Source organism: Amblyraja radiata, chromosome 20, assembly GCF_010909765.2.
Source record: "Amblyraja radiata isolate CabotCenter1 chromosome 20, sAmbRad1.1.pri, whole genome shotgun sequence".
Taxonomy (NCBI): Eukaryota; Metazoa; Chordata; class Chondrichthyes; order Rajiformes; family Rajidae; genus Amblyraja; species Amblyraja radiata.
The window spans coordinates 749,149-769,191 of record NC_045975.1 but is presented as its reverse complement, the minus strand read 5'-3'; the positions used below and the strand labels follow the sequence as shown (position 1 = coordinate 769,191).

The 20,043-nt window shown below is 43.9% G+C and overlaps 1 protein-coding gene across 1 annotated transcript in view; it reads left to right on the top strand.

The window, feature by feature from the left end:
• The window catches only part of c20h11orf49 (chromosome 20 C11orf49 homolog), a 95,910-nt gene that overhangs the window by 24,258 nt on the left and 51,609 nt on the right, over positions 1–20,043 (top strand). Inside the window, exon 2 of the mRNA XM_033038612.1 lies at positions 10,509–10,639. Within this exon, the coding sequence (XP_032894503.1) occupies positions 10,600–10,639 (40 nt within the window). The 5' untranslated portion in view covers positions 10,509–10,599. The remainder of the gene's footprint in view (positions 1–10,508; positions 10,640–20,043) is intronic.

Sequence of the window (20,043 nt, the reverse complement as noted above, 5' to 3'; positions counted from 1 at the left end):
ACCTGCACATAAAGCGGTGCAGTAAAGGGTTTCCGTTCTGATTTTTACTTATTTCACTATACATCAAGGAATTTTACCACTGTCCAAAGCTTTGCCTTTATACACTCTGTTCAGTATAAGCTTCAATCAGTGATCATTTCACTTAACTTAAGTATGGAAGTGGAAAAGCTGCCATGCACTTCACAACTTATTGCATTATGACGTGATCGCAACATTAGCAAGGTGCAGCTGCGCTCCCTCATGTGCCTTGTGAAGTGATTAAATATTTGCCTGAAAGATATTTGACAGCAGTAGAGAGGCTGCTGACCTGAGCGCTCGTCAGCTAATGTAATGGCCTTTCCAAAACCATGTGGTCTCTCCTTTTGTTTGAGATTTCAGCTGCATTAGTAAGAATAAAGAAAAATGTCATATTGGTAAGGAAAAGCTAGCTGAGATTTGTTAGATAAATCATATTAACTGACAGCAACGGTAAGTTTTGTATTTAAAGTTTATTGATAGAAACATAATCTTTATTGGAGTGAATTAGTTCCTGTCAAAGATTTCTTTGATGCTTTATTGAGATTATAGTTACAGTATGTGTACAGTACAGTGGTGCCAATTTCTTCATCGTTTACTGACATCAATTTAGTGGTTTTCAAAACTCCCTTCATCAAGAGTCAAGTCAAGAGAGTTTATTGTCATGTGTCCCAGATAGGACAATGAAATTCTTGCTTTGCTGCAGCACAACAGGATATTGTAGGCATAAATACAGATCAGATCAGTGTGTCCATATACCATAGAATATATATATACACACATCAATAAACAGATAAAGTGCAATAAGTTGTTATAGTTCATAGTTTGTTTGAAGTTGTGTTTAATAGTCTGATGGCTGTGGGGAAGAAGCTGTACCTGAACCTGGATGTTGCAGATTTCAGGCTCCTGTACCTTCTACCCGATGGTAGCGGAGAGATGAGTGTGTGGCCAGGATGGTGTGGGTCTTTGATGATGTTGGCAGCCTTTTTGAATCAGCGACTGCGATAGATCCCCTCGATGGTAGGGAGGTCAGAGCCGATGATGGACTGGGCAGTGGTTACGACTTTTTGCAGCCTTTTCTGCTCCTGGACGCTCAAGTTACCGTTACAAGTAGGTAACCATGTAGGTAAACCTTATTAATTTGTATCAAGATTCACGGTGAGATGTTTGAATCTTGGAGAAAATCCTTCAGCAAATAAATGGTAGAGTTAAAGTAAAAAGCACTGATTATGTAATAGATATTCAGGCTACAAGTTGCTGCCTTACAGCGCTCGCTGTACCAGAGACCTGGATTCAATCCCAACTATGGGTGCTGTCTGTACAGAGTTTGTACAGTCTCCCCTTGACCATGTGGGCTTTCTCCGAGATCTTTTGTTACCTCCCACACCGAAGAGTTGCGAATTGTGAAGCCAGAGCAAGGAATGAAGGTGGAGAGAGAGGAGAGAAATGTGTCTGAGTCCAGGTTGGACACAGAGATCAGATGGGGGTGAGTGGGGGCAGGGCAGAGGCTTGGTTAGTTGCCTAAAATTGGATCAGTCCATGTTTATGCCATCAGGTTGTAAGCTCCCCAAGCAGAATATGAGGTACTGTTCGTCCAGTTTGTGCTGGGCCTCACTCTGCCAATGGAAGAGGCATGGGACAGAATGGTCAGTGTGGGAATGGGAAGAGGAGTTAAAATGGTTAGCAACCGGGAGACCCAGTTGGCCTTGGCAGACCCAGTACAAGTGTTTAATTGCGAGTTCTCTCCAATGTAAAGGAATCTGCATCGGGAACACTGGATTCAGTAGATGAGGTTCAGCAGATCCTTTTTCCCCTCTGGCCATCAAACTGTGCAACTCTTTCCCTTCTGTCGTGGGGTAGACTGACCCCCCCCCCCCCCCCCCCCCCCCTCAATATTTGCACAACCCCAATCTTTTCTATGCATCACTTTAATTTCATGTTTCATGTACCTTGTGTTTTATGACAGTTTGCAGACCAATTTACCAATTTCCCTCCTGGGATGAATAAAGTTCTATCGTATCGTAGAGGGGTTGCATATGAACCTTTTCCTCACCTGGAAGGACTGCTGGGGTCCCTGGATAGATGTTGTTTTGTTGCTCCCTGGAAATGTATATGATTTCATGGATTGTACGAGGCCTGCTGGCGTTGTGCATGGAATGTAAGGAATGGAAACATTAGCAGCTCACATTTCCCCTCAAGCCAGCTCCAACGTTCAACGAGATCATGACTGATATGTACTTCATCCGACTTCTCATGATTTATTTAAGACGTAAAATTCTCAGCTCTGAATCTATTTAACTCATTGTAGTGGAGATAGAGAATTCCAAAGTGTAAAATGTTCTATCCTAATTATCTGACACCTTAAACTGATGTGACATCTTTAGCCCAGATTGCCCTGAGCTGATAGCTTCTCAGTATTAACCCTGCAAACTCACTTCGGTGAAGTCATCTCTTGTATTTCCAAATTTTTAGGCAATACATATTCAAGCCATTGAATAATTGGTCATCCTAGGAATCATTAAAGTGATTGCACATTATGGCTATCTAAGTGCCTCTTCAAATGGCTCATCATTCCACTTAAATACTTCCTTGCAAATGGAGAACAATTTTCACACACTACTGCAGGTGTGGTCTGTTCAAAGTCGTGTATAATTTCAGCATTACTTCCTTTTCTTGTCTTCCAACCCCCTTGCGTTATTTCAGATGTCTTTTCAAATTCCAGATGCTAACATCTGCTAGTTTCTCTTTATCTCCCATCTGGTAACAACCACCAGAACAGATCTTTCCATTTCAAAAGTCATGTTGAGTCACAGATGACCACTGGAAAACCTTATAATATAATTTCAGAGTCAATGTCAGCCAAATAGACGAAAATAGACAACAAAAAGATAGAATAAAAGGTGCTGGCTCGATGGGCCGAATGGCCTCCTCCTGCACCTATTTTCTATGCCTTTGTCTATGTCTATTAACTCAGCAGGACAGGCAGCATCTCTGGAGAAAAAGAATGGGTCCGGAGATGCTGCCTGTCCCGCTGAGTTACTCCAGCTTTTTATGTATATCTTTTGTTCGCTGTTTGAGAAGCTAGTGCGACTCGGGTGGGGAAGAGATAGAGAGAGAGGGAATGCCAGGGCTACCTGAAGTTAAAGAAATCAATATTCATACCACTGGGCTGTAAGCTGCCCAAGTGAAATATGAGATGCTGTTCCTCCAATTTGTGTTTAGCCGCACTCTGACAATGGATGAGGCCTAGGACAGAAAGGTCTGTGTGGGAATGGGAAGGAGAATTAAAGTGTTTAGCAACTGGGAGATAAGGTAGGTTCAGGCGGACTGAGCCAATATATTTAATTTATTTGATTTCAAGGCTTTACTTTCTGATTTACATTCTATTTTAAATATCCTGCGTAGCAAAACCTCATGGCTCTCTCTTCCCTTAGTGCCACTACTGCTCCGACCTCCTGCAGTTTTGGTCTGATAAGATCATGCTTTGAATTCTCCGAATTCTCCACCTGGAGTCAAGTTTTTATTTCTTTGCCAAGAAGAGCAGGAGAAACTGAGGTGCAGAGGCAAGTGCCAGTATGAGCTTGACAAAACGCCAGCATTTGTTCTTTCACAGGTAAAAGGTGCCAGCATGAGAGACGTGTGGAGTGTCAGTACGATCCCTAAGGGAAGGATCCAAGACAGCAGAAATATCAAATAACTATGCTGTTATCCATAATGTAGGGAATTGGGCAATTGTTAGATTGCTGTAGGCTTGAGTTGTCTAATAAATTCCCACAAATAAAATCAATGAAAAGGGTTGAAGATGTAAGCTAGCGTTAAAGGAATTTGTCTCGACCTGAAACGTCACCTGTCCCTCCCTCTACAGATGCTGCTGCACCCGCTGAGTTTCCCCAGCAATTTTGTGTACCTTCCTCTACAGATGCTGCCTGACCTGCAACATTTTTCCAGCAGTTTGTTGTTTGCTCCAGACTCCAGTATCAGCAGTCTCTTGAAGTTAGTTATGTCCTGATTATGAATTGTTATTAGTAACAATTGGTGTGTACATTTCAAAATTAATGTAAGGATTGGGATAGGGAAAAGGAAATGTGGAGCAGATTAGACTACCATTTGGATAATGTTTCAGCAAGAATATTGAAAGGGTGGATAATGAAATGCATAAGCAATTTGTTAAAAGCTACAGTGTAAATGATGTAAATGTGATAATATTAGAATATCACAGGTTTTGATATTCAACCAAACAGCGACTAGTCAGAAGGCAGCAAGCGAAGCCATTTGAAGTGAGCTTCTGAGGATGAATTGGCTAAAAAGGGTAATTTAGAATGAATTATATTGACATGACCGTACTGGCTGTATGCAAGAGTTTGGTAGTGTTAGTGAAATACTAAGGAATTGTGGATAGATTAGGAACCAGTCTAATTAGTGAAAAATAGTGATTAATTTGGCAGAAAGCAAGATAATGAGCAAGTGATGCCATGCTTTTAGTCCACGTGAGGTTAATATTTTCTCATGGATCCCTCTATAACTTCATAGCTGTGACCAAGAAATATGAGAATAACCTTTCAGAAGAGGGTCCCAGTTTAAATCTGTTGTTTACACTACATCTTTCAACCGCAGATGTTGCACCGTACCTGTATAAACTTGAATTTGAAAAACAGAAGCTATATATTCAACTGATGTAGGCATTGCACCCAGGGGTTAATACTGAGCGATTCTCCTTTATCTATTATTTGTAATGTAGCTTCAAAGCAGTTGCACAAAATCCCAGAAGAATGAAATCTCGCCAACTTGCACTCATCCATTTGAAAGAGGGCTGTTTGTAAGTTAGTAATTACAATGGACCTTTAGTCAACAACAGATGTGTAGTTTGCCTCCATACACAGAGATGAACAGCGTTAGTTCTTGTGAACAGAACACAGATTCAAAGACATATTATCTTTGAAAAGTACTTATCATTCTTGTTTCATCTCCGACTGTTAGCATTGACTGAAGGTGTGGGGACATGTTCCTGAGGACACGTCAGTAACTCCACTGAGTATATCCTAAGCAGTAGCGGGAAGGGCCGAAGTTGATCTTTGCATCAGTTTCTTGCTTGGATAAAATAACTATGTCATTCAGTGTACTCTCACTCACACTACTAAAGACTGAGCATGCCCATGTGGAAAATGTGATCAAAGTGCTGCAGAAAAACAGTTGTAGCCCCAGGAATGACAACAACAGCTCCAGAAACCATGTGCGAGATGTGGATACAAGGAGGGTTATTCAGCTGAATGCTCAAACAATGGACCTTCATTTTCATAAAGGGATAAATAGAAGAGTAGATTTTGGATGGTGTTTTCCTCAAGCCTGTTGAAAAGGTGCTGACGTTACTGACTTGGATGCAACACAATTGTTTCACTCCAAGATCATTAGTAACACTTATTACTAATCATTGCTGTATGTGACGGCTGATGGGGTGGAAGGTGAGGACAAGGGGGACTCTGTCCTTGTTGCGAATGGGAGGGAAGGGGGAGCAAGAGCGGAGCTGCGGGATATAAAGGAGATCCGAGTGAGAGCCTCATCTATAATGGAAGAGGGGAACCCCCGTTTCCTAATGAATGATTATATGATTTATATGATGCTGGAATAAAAGGAGTTATTTGCCAGTTAGTGTCACATTACAAAAAATACTTTGGATGGTAGAGCAAGAATATGGAAAAGCACCCAGAGAGCTGCGTAATGCTGACATTGTTATGTCTTTCCATCTGGTATTGGGCAATGAGTAAAGGATGCAGCTGAACCACACGGTTTACAGGTGGGCAAAGCATCTACACAGCAAAGAACAAAGATGACCAGTAGTCGGTGTCCACTGTTCATCTGATGCAAGTCTTATAGAATGTAAAACCCTACACAACCATTGTTAATTCCTTTATGTGTAGGAAGGAACTGCAGATGGTGGTTTAAACTGAAGATAAACACAAAATACTGGAGTAACAGGCAGGACAGGCAGTATCTCTGGATGGAAGGAATGGGTGACATTTCGGGTCAAGACTCTTCTTCAGACTGAATTCCTTTATTTATGCTTCCCATATCTCTTTATTTTAAAACAGAACATTTTTCAGCATGCAGCTGCAGATGGATTTCGACAGGAGCTGCAAATCCATGATGCAATATTCACATCTGCATCCAACACATGAAAAGCAAACCCTGTCCTCTCCATCTCCCCTGGACTAGCAGCGGTTTAGTCACCACTGTCATTCACTTCTTCACACGACGACTGCTGGGCGAGAACACCATTTGGCCCACATTGATAATTGAAAGTGGCGCTGCAACATTAATGATGGGGTATGGGATGGGAGATGGTATGACAGGAAAGACAAAAACAAACGCTAGAGGCAGGCATAAAACAAAATACAGCTAGAAGCCTGACGTGCATGCTGAAAGATAGAATGCCGTATGATCAGTTAGTCTTTATCCTTCAGACACAAGGAAAGGAATTATTGTTTGGACATGAGCAAGGTCGAGGGAACAGCAGTCATTGGTAGGAGGGTTAACATGCAGAGACTTCTTTCAGTATGGACACTGAGATCACAGAAAATAATATGATTTAAAACCAGGCTGACGGGGCAGTTGAGTGAAGATATCTGCGTGAGAAGACTGGAATGGCATGAGGCTTGGATCGGTGGAAGGCTAGAGGAATGCATTCATTCCCACTTTATATTTGGCCAATTCAGTCATCTATCTGGAATAGCTCTAGCTATTTACTCATTTGGGGTTTTATTCTCTTCAAACGTTGTTACAAACATTTTTGAGATATATTTACCACTTCTACTTAATCCATGATTTGGAAGATTTGCAATAAATATATAATGGGTTGGAATAATAATAATATGTTTCACCTCAGAAGAAACAGATGGACGTTCCCTCATCCGGAATGTTCAGACTGATGTGTTGGAGTGTTGGTGTGAGTGAGACCACCCTGTACCACCCAGCTCGCTAGCCTCTTCCAACAAAGACTGCATTTCATCTTTGAGTTATTAAAAATATCTATGATGTTTAAAGAAACAGTTTTTTAATTTCACGTTTACTGTTTGACAATAGAAGTTGCGATACAGAATAACTTGTACAACAAGATAATTTAATGGCATTAATAAAACCTTTCATGTGGAAATAGGATTTAATGGATCAATGAAGCTACCATCTCTGGGCATTTTATGAAAAGTTGTTTTCATTTAATTAAGTTCCCATCATTTTTCCCAGCCTATTAAAATGATGTCAAGTTATTCCTCCAATTATACTATATCATATTACTTGTGGCTTTCTCAATTCATGTCCAGTTGTATTAAATTGAATGAGTACTTTTCATCAAAATAATAGGCTGTAAACAAATAGTTTTTAATCTGTTTTTTGAGATGTTAAATTGTCATACAGTTTGAATTTCTTCAGATAAACCTTTTTGCTTAACTGGAGGAAACCCACACCTCACAGTGAGAACGTGCAAACTCCACACAGACTGTACTTGAGGTCAGGATCAAACCCAGGCCGCTTGCATTATGAGGCAGCATCTCGACAAGCTGCACTGCTTAGATTTTCAACACTTAGGCAATGGAAGGACTGTTGACACACAGAAAGTCATGATGAATTGTAGCATCAGGGCCTTTCTTCAGTAAGCTGTGGCTCCTGACGGCCCATGTTTTACAACCCACTGTGATCTTAGAATAGAGACAAAGGAAAGGGAGGCTGGCTGTGCCTGATGTAAACATAATGTCAACATTTAAAGAAATCCCCGCTGATGACTATCTTTGACATTAGTGACATCAACTCCATCCCACAGCTAATGATCTGATCCAGACTTCCACACCCCCAACCCACGTGCAGTAAATGTAAGGTGAAAGTTTACAAGACTTCATGAGTTTGTTGGCCGTTGAAGTTCTAAAACATAGTGGAGAACATCGGTAACAAATTGCCAATCTCATGGAAATAGAAAAATGGACGTTAGTGGCTCCATAATCACACGATCTTCATGAAGGCAGACAAATCTGATCGCTGCAACCTAAGAAGGGGCTTACCAGCTGTCTGTCATGTGGAAAATAATTTAAACCTATTTTAACCTACATTTTCTATGGAGTATTACAGTTAGAAATCAGCAACTTGAAAGTGAAAGCATTTCCGTAATAATGTTCAAAGGAAATGGGAAAATGCTTGAAAAAGAAAAGATCAAGTCTACAGTGAAGAGAATGATGAGGGGAATAATTGAATAACTCTTTCAAAGAGCGAGCATGTGAATCCTTGGCCAAAGACTGATATTTCCGGGCAGTTCTATGATTTCTAGTTCTAAATGCAGACGTGCTGTTGTGCTTTTTTGACTTTAAAGATTGAAACAAATAAGATGTAACCAGATTGCTAATATGCATGTCATTGTATGAGGTCTGTTTTATGTTTCTGTCTGTTCAACGTATCAACAGATTCAAACAAAAGTTATTTAAGTTTTACAAAAGGATCATAAAACTCTGGTGTCGTAGAGGATAGTAGCAAGGTTTTAGGTGTGGTGACTTTTTCATCTTTCAGTCCAGCTGCAATGTAAAATGATTAAAGTTAAACTACAAAAGGCAATCCATTCTTAATAAAAACATTGCAGAGTTGTCTCAGGACTTTGTACTTTGTGTTTACTCCTTTACAATGTAATAGCCCCCTAAATGAAATGTCTTCATGTCTTAAATCCTTTGATTCAGCTAATATGAACTGGTGTGGTTTGCACTCCATCAGTCTTCACCTGCCTTTATGCTGCCCTCCCCTCCCCTGCCCTGCCCTGCCATTTGCTGATGTTATCCCTGCTGTCTTACATTTCAGGGCCTTTTAATCCCAGCAGTAACTCATAATACTGATGGCTGTTGATATTCATCTTTCCTCACTTTTAGCATTTATTATAGAACAGTTTCAGGAATCCACTTGGGCTAGCATTTATTGTTCTCAATCTTCACATTGAATTCGTTGAGTTGCCTCTAGACTGTAGGTCTCAGCAGTTATGCTTGATAGCAAAAGATAAAAATGAAATGTACTTCCTTTAGAAGTCTGTTATCAAATATTGGTGCTATTTTTTACACCAAATATGTTTTGAAACAACAAATATAGAAGTATGAGTTTGGCAAAAATAACAGAATCATATCAGAAATATCAAGCTTGGACGGACACATAGATAGGAAAGGTTTGGAGGGATATGGAGCAAACAAGTAGAATGAGCTTGGCTAGGCAACTTGACGAGTCAGCAGGGATGAGTTGGGCCGAAGGGCCTGTTTCCGTGCTGTATTGTTCTATGGGTTATTCGCCACTCACCTTTCCCATCTTTTCATGGGTAAATGCTGTACGCAAAATTCCTGCAACTGCATTTCCTTATGTCTCTACATATTTACAAATATTACACAGGCAACAAATACGTTTCTTTAAAAAAAGAACTTTATTTTATCTGGGGAAATTCAGTTTCACAAGAAACAGCCAATACTGGAATCTTAAGCAAAACACAAAGTGCTTGAGGAACTCAATGGGTCAGATAGCATCTGTGGAGGGAATAGACAGATGAAGCTTGGGATTTAGACAGACTTAAGAAGGGCCCTAACCTAAATGTCATCTGTAGATGCTGCCTGACCCACTGATTTTCTCCAGCACGTTGTTTTCTGCTCAGTTTACTTTCACCTTATGCTCCTTGAGCTCACGTTCTCTTTAAAGTAAAGTAAAGTAAAGTAGCCTTTATTGTCATTCAGACCTTGCGGTCTGAACGAAATGTTGTTGCCTTGCAGTCCTACATATAGTAAAAAATGGCAAAAACACACACAAAAAACACAAATTAACATCCACCACAGTGAGTTGAATACTCCTCACTGTGATGGAAGGCAAAAGTCTTAAGTTTTTGTCTCTTTCCTTCTTATTCTCCCTCTGCGCCGAGGCGATCCAGGCTTCCGATGTTGTGACCCTGCCGGGCGATGGTAAGTAATGTCAGTCCCGCGGCTGAATCCAAGCTCCGCGAACGGGCCGGTTCAGCTCCGCGGCCCGGGGTGGTCGAAGCCGCCGAAGCTGCGGCCCTCCAGTCCAGAGGACACAGCTGTCGTCGCGGGAGCTCCGCAGAACAGGTCACCAACCTGCGAGCTCCCGACGATGTCGTCCACCGGGCCCCTGCAGCCCTACAATACCCATTAAAGTTGATGGCTTGGCAGATCCTGCACTTGCTTTCTGCTTTAACGTGGCACAGGATCTAACAAAATTACTGCTTTGCTTTGTTCATGCTCACAGAATGTGGGAATCTTTTTTCCTCCACCATCTCCCCTCAGCCGCAACCTTTCACTGAGCAGAGTGAAATCTGTGGTCATGATGGAGATAATACGTTGCTCTAAACTTTATAATGCCCCCCTCCAAATGATGACACCTTTCCCTCAGTTCATGTTGTTTGGTTTCAGTCTTAATAATGAATGGAATTGTTTGTTTGTTTCAAGATATAATTAATTACCCGTATCCTTTCTGTTTAGTTTCACCAGTGTTAAACATGGGAGCCACATTTTGTTTCGTGAGTTCAGCTTCGTCCAAGCCACCCCCTACAACAGAGCTTCATTTATCCGAATGTTCTGGCAATGCTTTCGACAGATCGGGAAGAATGGAGGTAAGAAGCTCCCAGCCATTGATTGAGAATTTTTCATTCAATTTTTAAAAGAAGCTTATTCATAACTTAATTCATAACATATCTGACGAAGGGTTTCGGCACAAAACGTTGCCTATTTCCTTCGCTCCATAGATGCTGCCGCACCCGCTGAGTTTCTCCAGCACTTTTGTCTACCTTCGATTTTCCAGCATCTGCAGTTCCTTCTTAAGCAACTGGCATCAAGTCTGGCTGTAAGGATTGGCCAGAGGTAATCTGATATCACTGGCTATTAGTGCATGAAACACAGACATACCGTCCACTATGCCGATAGGTGCATTCTGCACTGAATGCATTGGGCAGCTTCTTAGAACCAGTTCCACCATTGAAGCCCCAGTTAATGGACAACTATATATTGCAGTTTGTTTTATTCTGGTGAAACATGAAGCTGTGTTAAAGCTTTTGCAAATTTCGCTTTCGGTCTTAAAAGTAAAATTAATTCCTTAATTATACATGTGGTAAGAACATAAATGCTTTGCATCAGATTTCTCAGTGCTGTGCATGTATGGGCATGCAATGTGGAAAACTAGGATTCTTTTGAAGATCAAATCCATTCAATTATGAAGGCCATAATTGTGATAGGAAAAAAAAACCTTCAGGACCTTATCAGTGTTTTTAACCTTAACTGATCTGAAGCAGAATGGCACAGTCAAATAACTGCTGGAAACAAGATTTAAGATGAGACATTAAAACCTTCATTTGATGGAATAACCCTCGGGTGCTTTTCTTAAGTGGTTTAAAATTCATATATTTGGGTCAACAGAGAATAGATGTCCTTTTTACTTTGAAGTACAATAGAAATATCACAGTGCCATCAAATAATCTGTTTTATCATAAAATTACATTCTGAACATACAAGTTGAAGATTTTAGCAGAGATATTAACATAGAGGCCTATTGCCTTGTCGAGGTGAATGGAAGCATTCTGTTGCAGCAATTCTCTTCTTGTTTTGGAGCCTCAGTACTTAGTTGCTGCCTTACAGTGAATGTAGTGCCGGAGACCCGAGTTCGATCCCGACTACAGGTGCTGTCTGTACGGAGTTTGTACGTTCTCCGCGTGAGCTGCGTGGGCTTTCTCCAAGATCTCAGGTTTCCACCCACACTCCAAAGACGTACAGGTTTGCAAGTTAATTGGCTTGGTAAATGTAAAAATTGTCCCTGGTGGGTGTAGGATAATGTTAATATGTGGGGATCGTTGGTCGGCGCGGACCCTGTGGGCTGAAGGGCCTGTTTCCACGCTGTATCTCTAAACTAAACTAAATTTGAATTTTAAATTAAAAAAAAAAAAATTTAATTACTTTTTAAATAATTTTAGTGAAAGACTTGAAAAACTCTGCATGTTGTTAATGTGTGTTTTATTATTTTTGATGAGAGGTGGCTGGTTGATGAAACAGATTTATGTGCAAGGAGCCCATTCATTATCTATTCTAAGTAATCAGAAAGAACACAGTATGATTGTGTTGTGGAATTGTTTGATCTCCATAGTTTATGAAGAGAGAGATACGATAACGGCTGGAGTAAATGAAAGATACAAGAGTGCCATGGAAACGCGGTTTATTTGCCCAAGTTTTCTGAAGTGAAGTCCAAGTTCAAATTTAAGTGCAGGTCTTCTACATAATGTAAATGTAATCCCTAATGGGCCTGTCCCATTTAACCGACTCTTTCGGCGACTGCGGGCACCCGTCATAGGTCGCCAAAAATTTTCAACATGTTAAAAATTCAGTGGCGACCAGAAAGACGCTATGACTCTTTGGGTGACTGAGGAGACTACTCACGACCATACAAGCGACACCCTGACAACATGTCGCAGGGTGAAGCCTGCATGGTCGTGAGTAGTCGCCCAAAGAGTCGCACCTTCTACTGGTCGCCGCTGGAACACGTCGAAAATCTTCGGAAACCTGCTGCGACTATGACGGGTGCCAGCAAGTCACCGAAAAAATTGGGTAAGTGGGACAGGCCCATAACATGAACCACTGTAAATTGAAAGGAATTATATTTTCTTGTGTTATAAAATATTTAGGATACATTAATAAGCTGCTGCAGTTTTGCTAAGAATTAACAATATGCATTTTTGTAATTGCAAGTGAGGAGCAGAAGGGCATGTAGCTCCTTGAGCTGCTCTAACATTTCATAAGATGCTTGCAGAGCTGATTGTGACCTCAGTCTAAAGAAGGGTCTCATCCCGAAACATCACCCATTCCTTCTCTCCAGAGATGCTGCCCGTCCCACTGAGTTACTCTAACATTTTGTGTCTACCTTTGATTGTGACCTCAACTCTACATTCCCAATTACCCATGGTCAAATTTCACCTAGACACAACGATCTGCAGATGCTGTTCAAAAGGGAACTGCAGATGCTGGAATATCGAAGGTACACAAAATTGCTGGGGAAACTCAGCGGGTGCAGCAGCATCTATGGAGCGATGCTGGTTTACACAAAAGGACACAGACACTGGAGTAACTCAGTGGGTCAAGCAGCATTTCTAGAGGACATGGATAGGTGACATTTTGGTTCACCACCCTTCTTCAGTCTGGGTTACTGCAGCACTTTGTAACATTTGTAGGTGGATCAGCTTTGGCACATTTGTAAAGTTGTCCCTAGTGTGTAGGATAGTTTAGTGTATGGGGAGGTGATCACCAGTCAGTGCAGACTCGGTGGGCCGAAAGGCCTGTTTCTGCTCAGTATCTCTAAAGTCTAAATTTCATATCTTGCTTGCCAAATATCCATCTTTTTCCATTTTCTCTTGGGGAACAGAATTCCAGAGACTCACAACTCTCTGAGTGTAAAAGTGTTACTTACTACTTTATCTTAAATATATTGCCCTTTATTTTTAAACATTGACTCCTGTTTCACTGGAGCATCCTCTCAATGTCCTTGCCATCAAAACCTCATCTCGTCTGGCATCTGTCAATAACCAATTTTAAGTCATTAAATATCATTTTCAGAAAGCTATGTAAAAGCAATTACATAGAAACATAGAAAATAGGTGCAGGAGTAGGCCATTCGGCCCTTCGAGCCGGCACCGCCATTCAATATGATCATGGCTGATCATCCAAGTCAGTATCCTGTACCTGCCTTCTCTCCATACCCTCTGATCCCTTTAGCCACAAGGGCCACATCTAACTCCCTCTTAAATATAGCCAATGAACTGGCCTCAACTAGCTTCTGCGGCAGAGAATTCCAGAGATTCACCACTCTCTGTGTGAAAAAAGTTTTCCTCATCTCGGTCCTAAAAGATTTCCCCCTTATCCTTAAACTGTGACCCCTTGTTCTGGACTTCCCCAACATCGGGAACAATCTTCCTGCATCTAGCCTGTCCAACCCCTTAAGAATTTTGTAAGTTTCTATAAGATTCCCCCTCAATCTTCTAAATTCTAGCGAGTACAAACCGAGTCTATCCAGTCTTTCTTCATATGAAAGTCCTGATATCCCAGGAATCAGTCTGGTGAACCTTCTCTGTACTCCCTCTATGGCAAGAATGTCCTTCCTCAGATTAGGAGACCAAAACTGTACGCAATACTCCAGGTGTGGTCTCACCAAGACCCTGTACAACTGCAGTAGAACCTCCCTGCTCCTATACTCAAATCCTTTTGCTATGAATGCTAACATACCATTTGCCTTCTTCACTGCCTGCTTCACTGCCTGCTGCACCTGCATGCCTACTTTTAATGACTGGTGTACCATGACACCCAGGTCTCGTTGCATCTCCCCCTTTCCTAATCGGCCACCATTCAGATTCAGAGGAAGGACATTATTGCCATAGAGGGAGTGCAGAGAAGGTTCACCAGACTGATTCCTGGGATGTCAGGACTGTCTTATGAAGAAAGACTGGATAGACTTGGTTTATACTCTCTAGAATTTAGGAGATTGAGAGGGGATCTTATAGAAACTTACAAAATTCTTAAGGGGTTGGACAGGCTAGATGCAGGAAGATTGCTCCCGATGTTGGGGAAGTCCAGGACAAGGGGTCACAGCTTAAGGATAAGGGGGAAATCCTTTAAAACCGAGATGAGAAGAACTTTTTTCACACAGAGAGTGGTGAATCTCTGGAACTCTCTGCCACAGAGGGTAGACGAGGCCAGTTCATTGGCTATATTTAAGAGGGAGTTAGATGTGGCCCTTGTGGCTAAGGGGATCAGAGGGTATGGCGAGAAGGCAGGTACAGGATACTGAGTTGGATGATCAGCCATGATCATATCGAATGGTGGTGCAGGCTCGAAGGGCCGAATGGCCTACTCCTGCACCTAATTTCTATGTTTCTATGTTTCTAATCTACTTTCCTGTTTTTGCCACCAAAGTGGATAACCTCACATTTATCCACATTATACTGCATCTGCCATGCATTTGCCCACTCACCCAGCCTATCCAAGTCACCTTGCAGCCTCCTAGCATCCTCCTCACAGCTAACACTGCCCCCCAGCTTCGTGTCATCCGCAAACTTGGAGATGTTGCATTCAATTCCCTCGTCCAAATCATTAATATATATCGTAAATAGCTGGGGTCCCAGAACTGAGCCTTGCAGTACCCCACTAGTCACTGCCTGCCATTGTGAAAAGGAACCGTTTACTCCTACTCTTTGCTTTCTGTCTGCCAACCAGTTCTCTATCCACATCAATACTGAACCCCCAATACCGTGTGCTTTAAGTTTGTATACTAATCTCTTATGTGGGACCTTGTCGAAAGCCTTCTGAAAGTCCAGATATAACACATCCACTGGTTCTCCCTTATCCACTCTACTAGTTACATCCTCGAAAAATTCAATAAGATTCGTCAGACATGATTTACCCTTCATAAATCCATGCTGACTTTGTCCAATGATTTCACCACTTTCCAAATGTGCTGCTATCCATCTTTAATAACTGATTCTAGCAGTTTCCCCACTACCGACGTTAGACTAACTGGTCTGTAATTCCCCGTTTTCTCTCTCCCTCCCTTTTTAAAAAGTGGTGTTACATTAGCTACCCTCCAATCCTCAGGAACTACTCCAGAATCTAAAGAGTTTTGAAAAATTATCACTAATGCATCCACTATTTCTGGGGCTACTTCCTTAAGTACTCTGGGATGCAGCCTATCTGGCCCTGGGGATTTATCGGCCTTTAATCCATTCAATTTACCTAACACCACTTCCCGGCTAACCTGGATTTCACTCAGTTCCTCCATCTCATTTGACCCCGGGTCCCCTGCTATTTCCGGCAGATTTTTTATGTCTTCCTTAGTGAAGACAGAACCAAAGTAGTTATTCAATTGGTCTGCCATGTCCTTGTTCCCCATGATGAATTCACCCATTTCTGACTGCAAGGGACCTACATTTGTTTTAACTAATCCTTTTCTCTTCACATATCTATAAAAGCTTTTGCAGTCAGTTTTTATGTTCTCTGCCAGTTTTCTTTCATAATCTATTTTCCCTTTCCTAATTAAGCCCTTTGTCCTCCTCTGCTGGTCTCTGAATTTCTCCCAGTCCACTGGTAGGCTGCTTTTTCTGGCTAATTTGTACGCTTCATCTTTTGTTTTGATACTATCCCTGATTTCCCTTGTTATCCACGGATGCACTACCTTCCCTGATTTATTTTTTGCCAAACTGGGATGAACAATTGTTGTAGCTCATCCATGCAGTCTTTAAATGCCTTCCATTGCATATCCACCGTCAACCCATTAAGAATCAATTGCCAGTCTATCTTGGCCAATTCACGTCTCATACCCTCAAAGTTACCTTTCTTTAAGTTCAGGGCCCTTGTTTCTGAATTAACGATGTCACTCTCCATCCTAATGAAGAACTCAACCATATTATGGTCACTCTTGCCCAAGGGGCCACGCACAACAAGACTGCTAACTAACCCTTCCTCATTACTCAATACCCAGTCTAGAATAGCCTGCTCTCTCGTTGGTTCCTCTACATGTTGGTTTAGAAAACTATCCCGCATACATTCCAAGAAATCCTCTTCCTTAGCACCCTTGCCAATTTGATTCACCCAATCTATATGTAGATTGAAGTCACCCATTATAACTGTTTTACCTTTGTTGCACGCATTTCTAATTTCCTGTTTGATGCCATCCCCAACTCCACTACTACTGTTAGGTGGCCTGCACACACCTCCCACTAGTGTTTTCTGCCCCTTAGTGTTTCGCAGCTCTACCCATATCGATTCCACATCCTCAAAGCTAATGTCCTTCCTTTCTATTGCGTTAATCTGCTCTCTAACCAGCAACGTTTACATAAGTATACATGGATCAGTTTCAAGGTAAATTCAATATTTTGTCATATTTAAAAAGTGCCCACTGCTGCTTATGCCTGAAACTGTGTTTCTGGACATGACTTGAAGACATGTAAACATATCATAGTGATTGATTTTGGAGTTGTGGCCAGCTGTGTAAAGTCCTTGCTTCCAGCATGATGACCTTGAAGCTCGACAAGATTTTTTAAAATTCAGTATGCATAATTCAAAACTGTTCTTGAAATTCCACATAATTTTTCAATGGTTTTTCTGTTTGGGACTAAATCCATAAAACCCTAATGAAAGCCGGGGACAAATGTTCCCCCTCTTGTTTATGTGAAACACAACAGACCATTGATAAATTGTAAATATCTGAATGAATTAGCCTGATCATCAATGCTGCTCGTGTTTCTATCAATTGGAGAACTTGCTGCTTCACTTCATTTCACCAGATGTAACTCAATCCATCTTCAAACATGTTTTTACGAGATGTTGCCAGACAGAGGCAACATTTTGCAGGCAGCATGCAGGTGAACATACTTGCATTTTGACCTTTTAGGGCTGAAATCTGCAGTAGCAGACAGGCTTTTAGCCATTTAAATACATGAGTAAGTTTACGATCTCCTGATGGACTCAATGGACCCAGCTCCCTGGAATGCAAGTACAGCACCTGGACGAAGTTGGGGAGACCTCCACTGAGCTAGGAAGCATGATTGGGACAAGACCATCACATATGGGCACCAGGAAGAGTTTACACTGAGCAGATATCACTGCCTCTTTCTATACCTGATGATGCTGCCCAGTATAGTGGATGGAAACACCCTCAGCCTGGAGTGCGGAACACAGAGAGCTGAGGGTGAATCATGTCTGTGTGAAGCCAAGTACACAGTAGATCTTCATGCCCCTCTGATACAGCAGGCTAGCACTGATGTCTTCCAACTTGATCTCTTGCGATTGTACACTGGACAGAAGGATGCTAGGTGGGACAAGAGGGGAGCAACATGCCCCACCCATAGCACCAGTCTTAGCTGAAAGCTGCAAACCATCTCCATTTCAGCACTATTGATGCAGACTGGAGTCATAATCATAAAGTCATACCTCAAGGAAACAGGTTCTTCAATCCCAACTTGCCCACAACGACCAACATGCCCCATCTACACTAGTCCCATTTGCCCATCTATATATTACTAAAAGTCTGTTCTTGACCGGTTTTGGCCATCTGTGCTGCGATGTCCGAGAGAACGCCGCCACCTACGGCCGTCATTTTTGGCCACCTCGCTCAGAGCCCCCCTCCGCCGCATGTGAGCCGAGGATTTTTCCAGTCAATGAAAAATGACAGAGATATTAATGTTTTTACAAAATTCCCCATTCTCTCTGCTGCCCCCGCTGGCAGCAGGGGGGAGGGAGGGACTATAAAACCAGGAAGTGGTGTGCCTCAATTAGTCTGCAAGATGGAGCTCTGTCAATTAGTCTCTGTCACTCTGAGCTCTGAATGACACTGAACAAATGTCTACAGCACTGTGAGTGCCCTTAATTTGGTTTGAAAATGAAAATATAGTTAGTTTGAAGTAAAAAAGCTCTGCCTGCAAATGGTTGTTTGGGTTTGGGTTGAAGTAAAAAGGCACTATCTCTCCCCACCTCTCTCTCTCTCTCCCTATCCCTCTCTCTTTCTCTCTCTCTCCCCTCTCTCCTCCCCCCCCCCCTCCTCTCTCCCACTCCCCCCTCCTCTCTCCCCCCCCTCCTCTCCCCCCCTCCTATCTCCCCCCTCCTCTCTCCCCCCTCCTCTCTCCCCCCTCCTCTCTCCCCCCTCCTCTCTCCCCCCTCCTCTCTCCCCCCTCCTCTCCCCCCCCTCTCTCCCCTCCTCTCTCCCCTCTCTCCTCTCCCCCCTCTCTCCTCTCCCCCCTCTCTCCTCTCCCCCTCTCTCCTTCCCGCCTCTCTCCTCTCCCCCCTCTCTCCTCTACCCCTCTCTCCTCTCCCCCCTCTCTCTTCTCTCTCTCTCTCCCCCCCCTCCTCCCCCCCCCTCTCCTCTCCCCCCCCCCCCTCCTCTCCCCCCTCTCTCCTCTCCCCCCTCTCTCCTCTCCCCCTCTCTCCTCTGCCCCCCTCTCTCTCCCCCCTCTCTCCTCTCCCCCCTCTCTCCTCTCCCCCTCTCTCCTCTCCCCCCTCTCTCCTCTCCCCCCCTCTCCCCCCCCTCTCTCCTCTCCCCCCTCTCTCCTCTCCCCCCCTCTCGTCCTCTCTCCCCCTCTCATCCTCTCCTCCCCCCCTCTCTCCTCTCCCCCCTTCTCTCCTCTCCCCCCCCTCTCGCCTCTCCCCTCTCCCGCCCCCCTCTCCTCTCCCCCCTCTCTCCTCTCCCCCCTCTCTCTCCCTCTCTCCCCCCTCTCCTCTCCCCCCCTCTCTCCTCTCCCCCTTCTCTCCTCTCCCCCCCTCTCTTCTCTCCCCCCCCTCTCCCTAACCCTCTCTCTTTCTCTCCCCTCTCCTCTCTCCCCCTCTCCTCTCCTCTCCCCCCCCCCTTCTCCTCTCCCCCCCTCTCTCCTCTCCCCCCTCTCTCCTCTCCCCCCCTCTCTCCTCTCCCCCTTCTCTCCTCTCCCCCCGCTCTTCTCTCTCCCCCCCCTCTCCCTAACCCGCGCTCGTTCGTGCTCCCCTCTCCTCTCTCCCCCCTATCCGCTCCTCTCCCCCCCCCCCCCTTCTCCTCTCCCCCCCTCTCCTCTCCCCCCTCTCCTCTCCCCCCTCTCCTCTCCCCCTCTCCTCTCCCCCCTCTCCTCTCTCCCCCCTCCCCTCTCCCCTCCCCCTTCTCCTCTCTCCCCCCCCCTCTCCTCTGCCCCCCCTCTCCTCTCCTCCCCCTCTCCTCTCCTCCCCCCTCTCCTCTCCTCTCCCCCCCTCCCCCCTGTCTCTCTCTCCTCTTTTCTCCTGCTCCTCCCCTCCATCCCCTCCCCCACCATCCCTCCCCTAAACCCCCCTCCCCTCCACACACCCCTACCCCCTTCCCTCCACCCTCCACCCTCCCTCCCCCCCCCTGCTCCCCACCTCTCCCCCTCCCCTCATCTCACCCCCCTCTCAGCACGCCCTCTCTCTCCCCCTCCCCCCCCTCCTCTCTCCCCCCTCTTCTCTCTCCCCCCTCCCCCTCTCTCCCCCCTCTCTCTCTCTCCCCTCCATCCCCTCC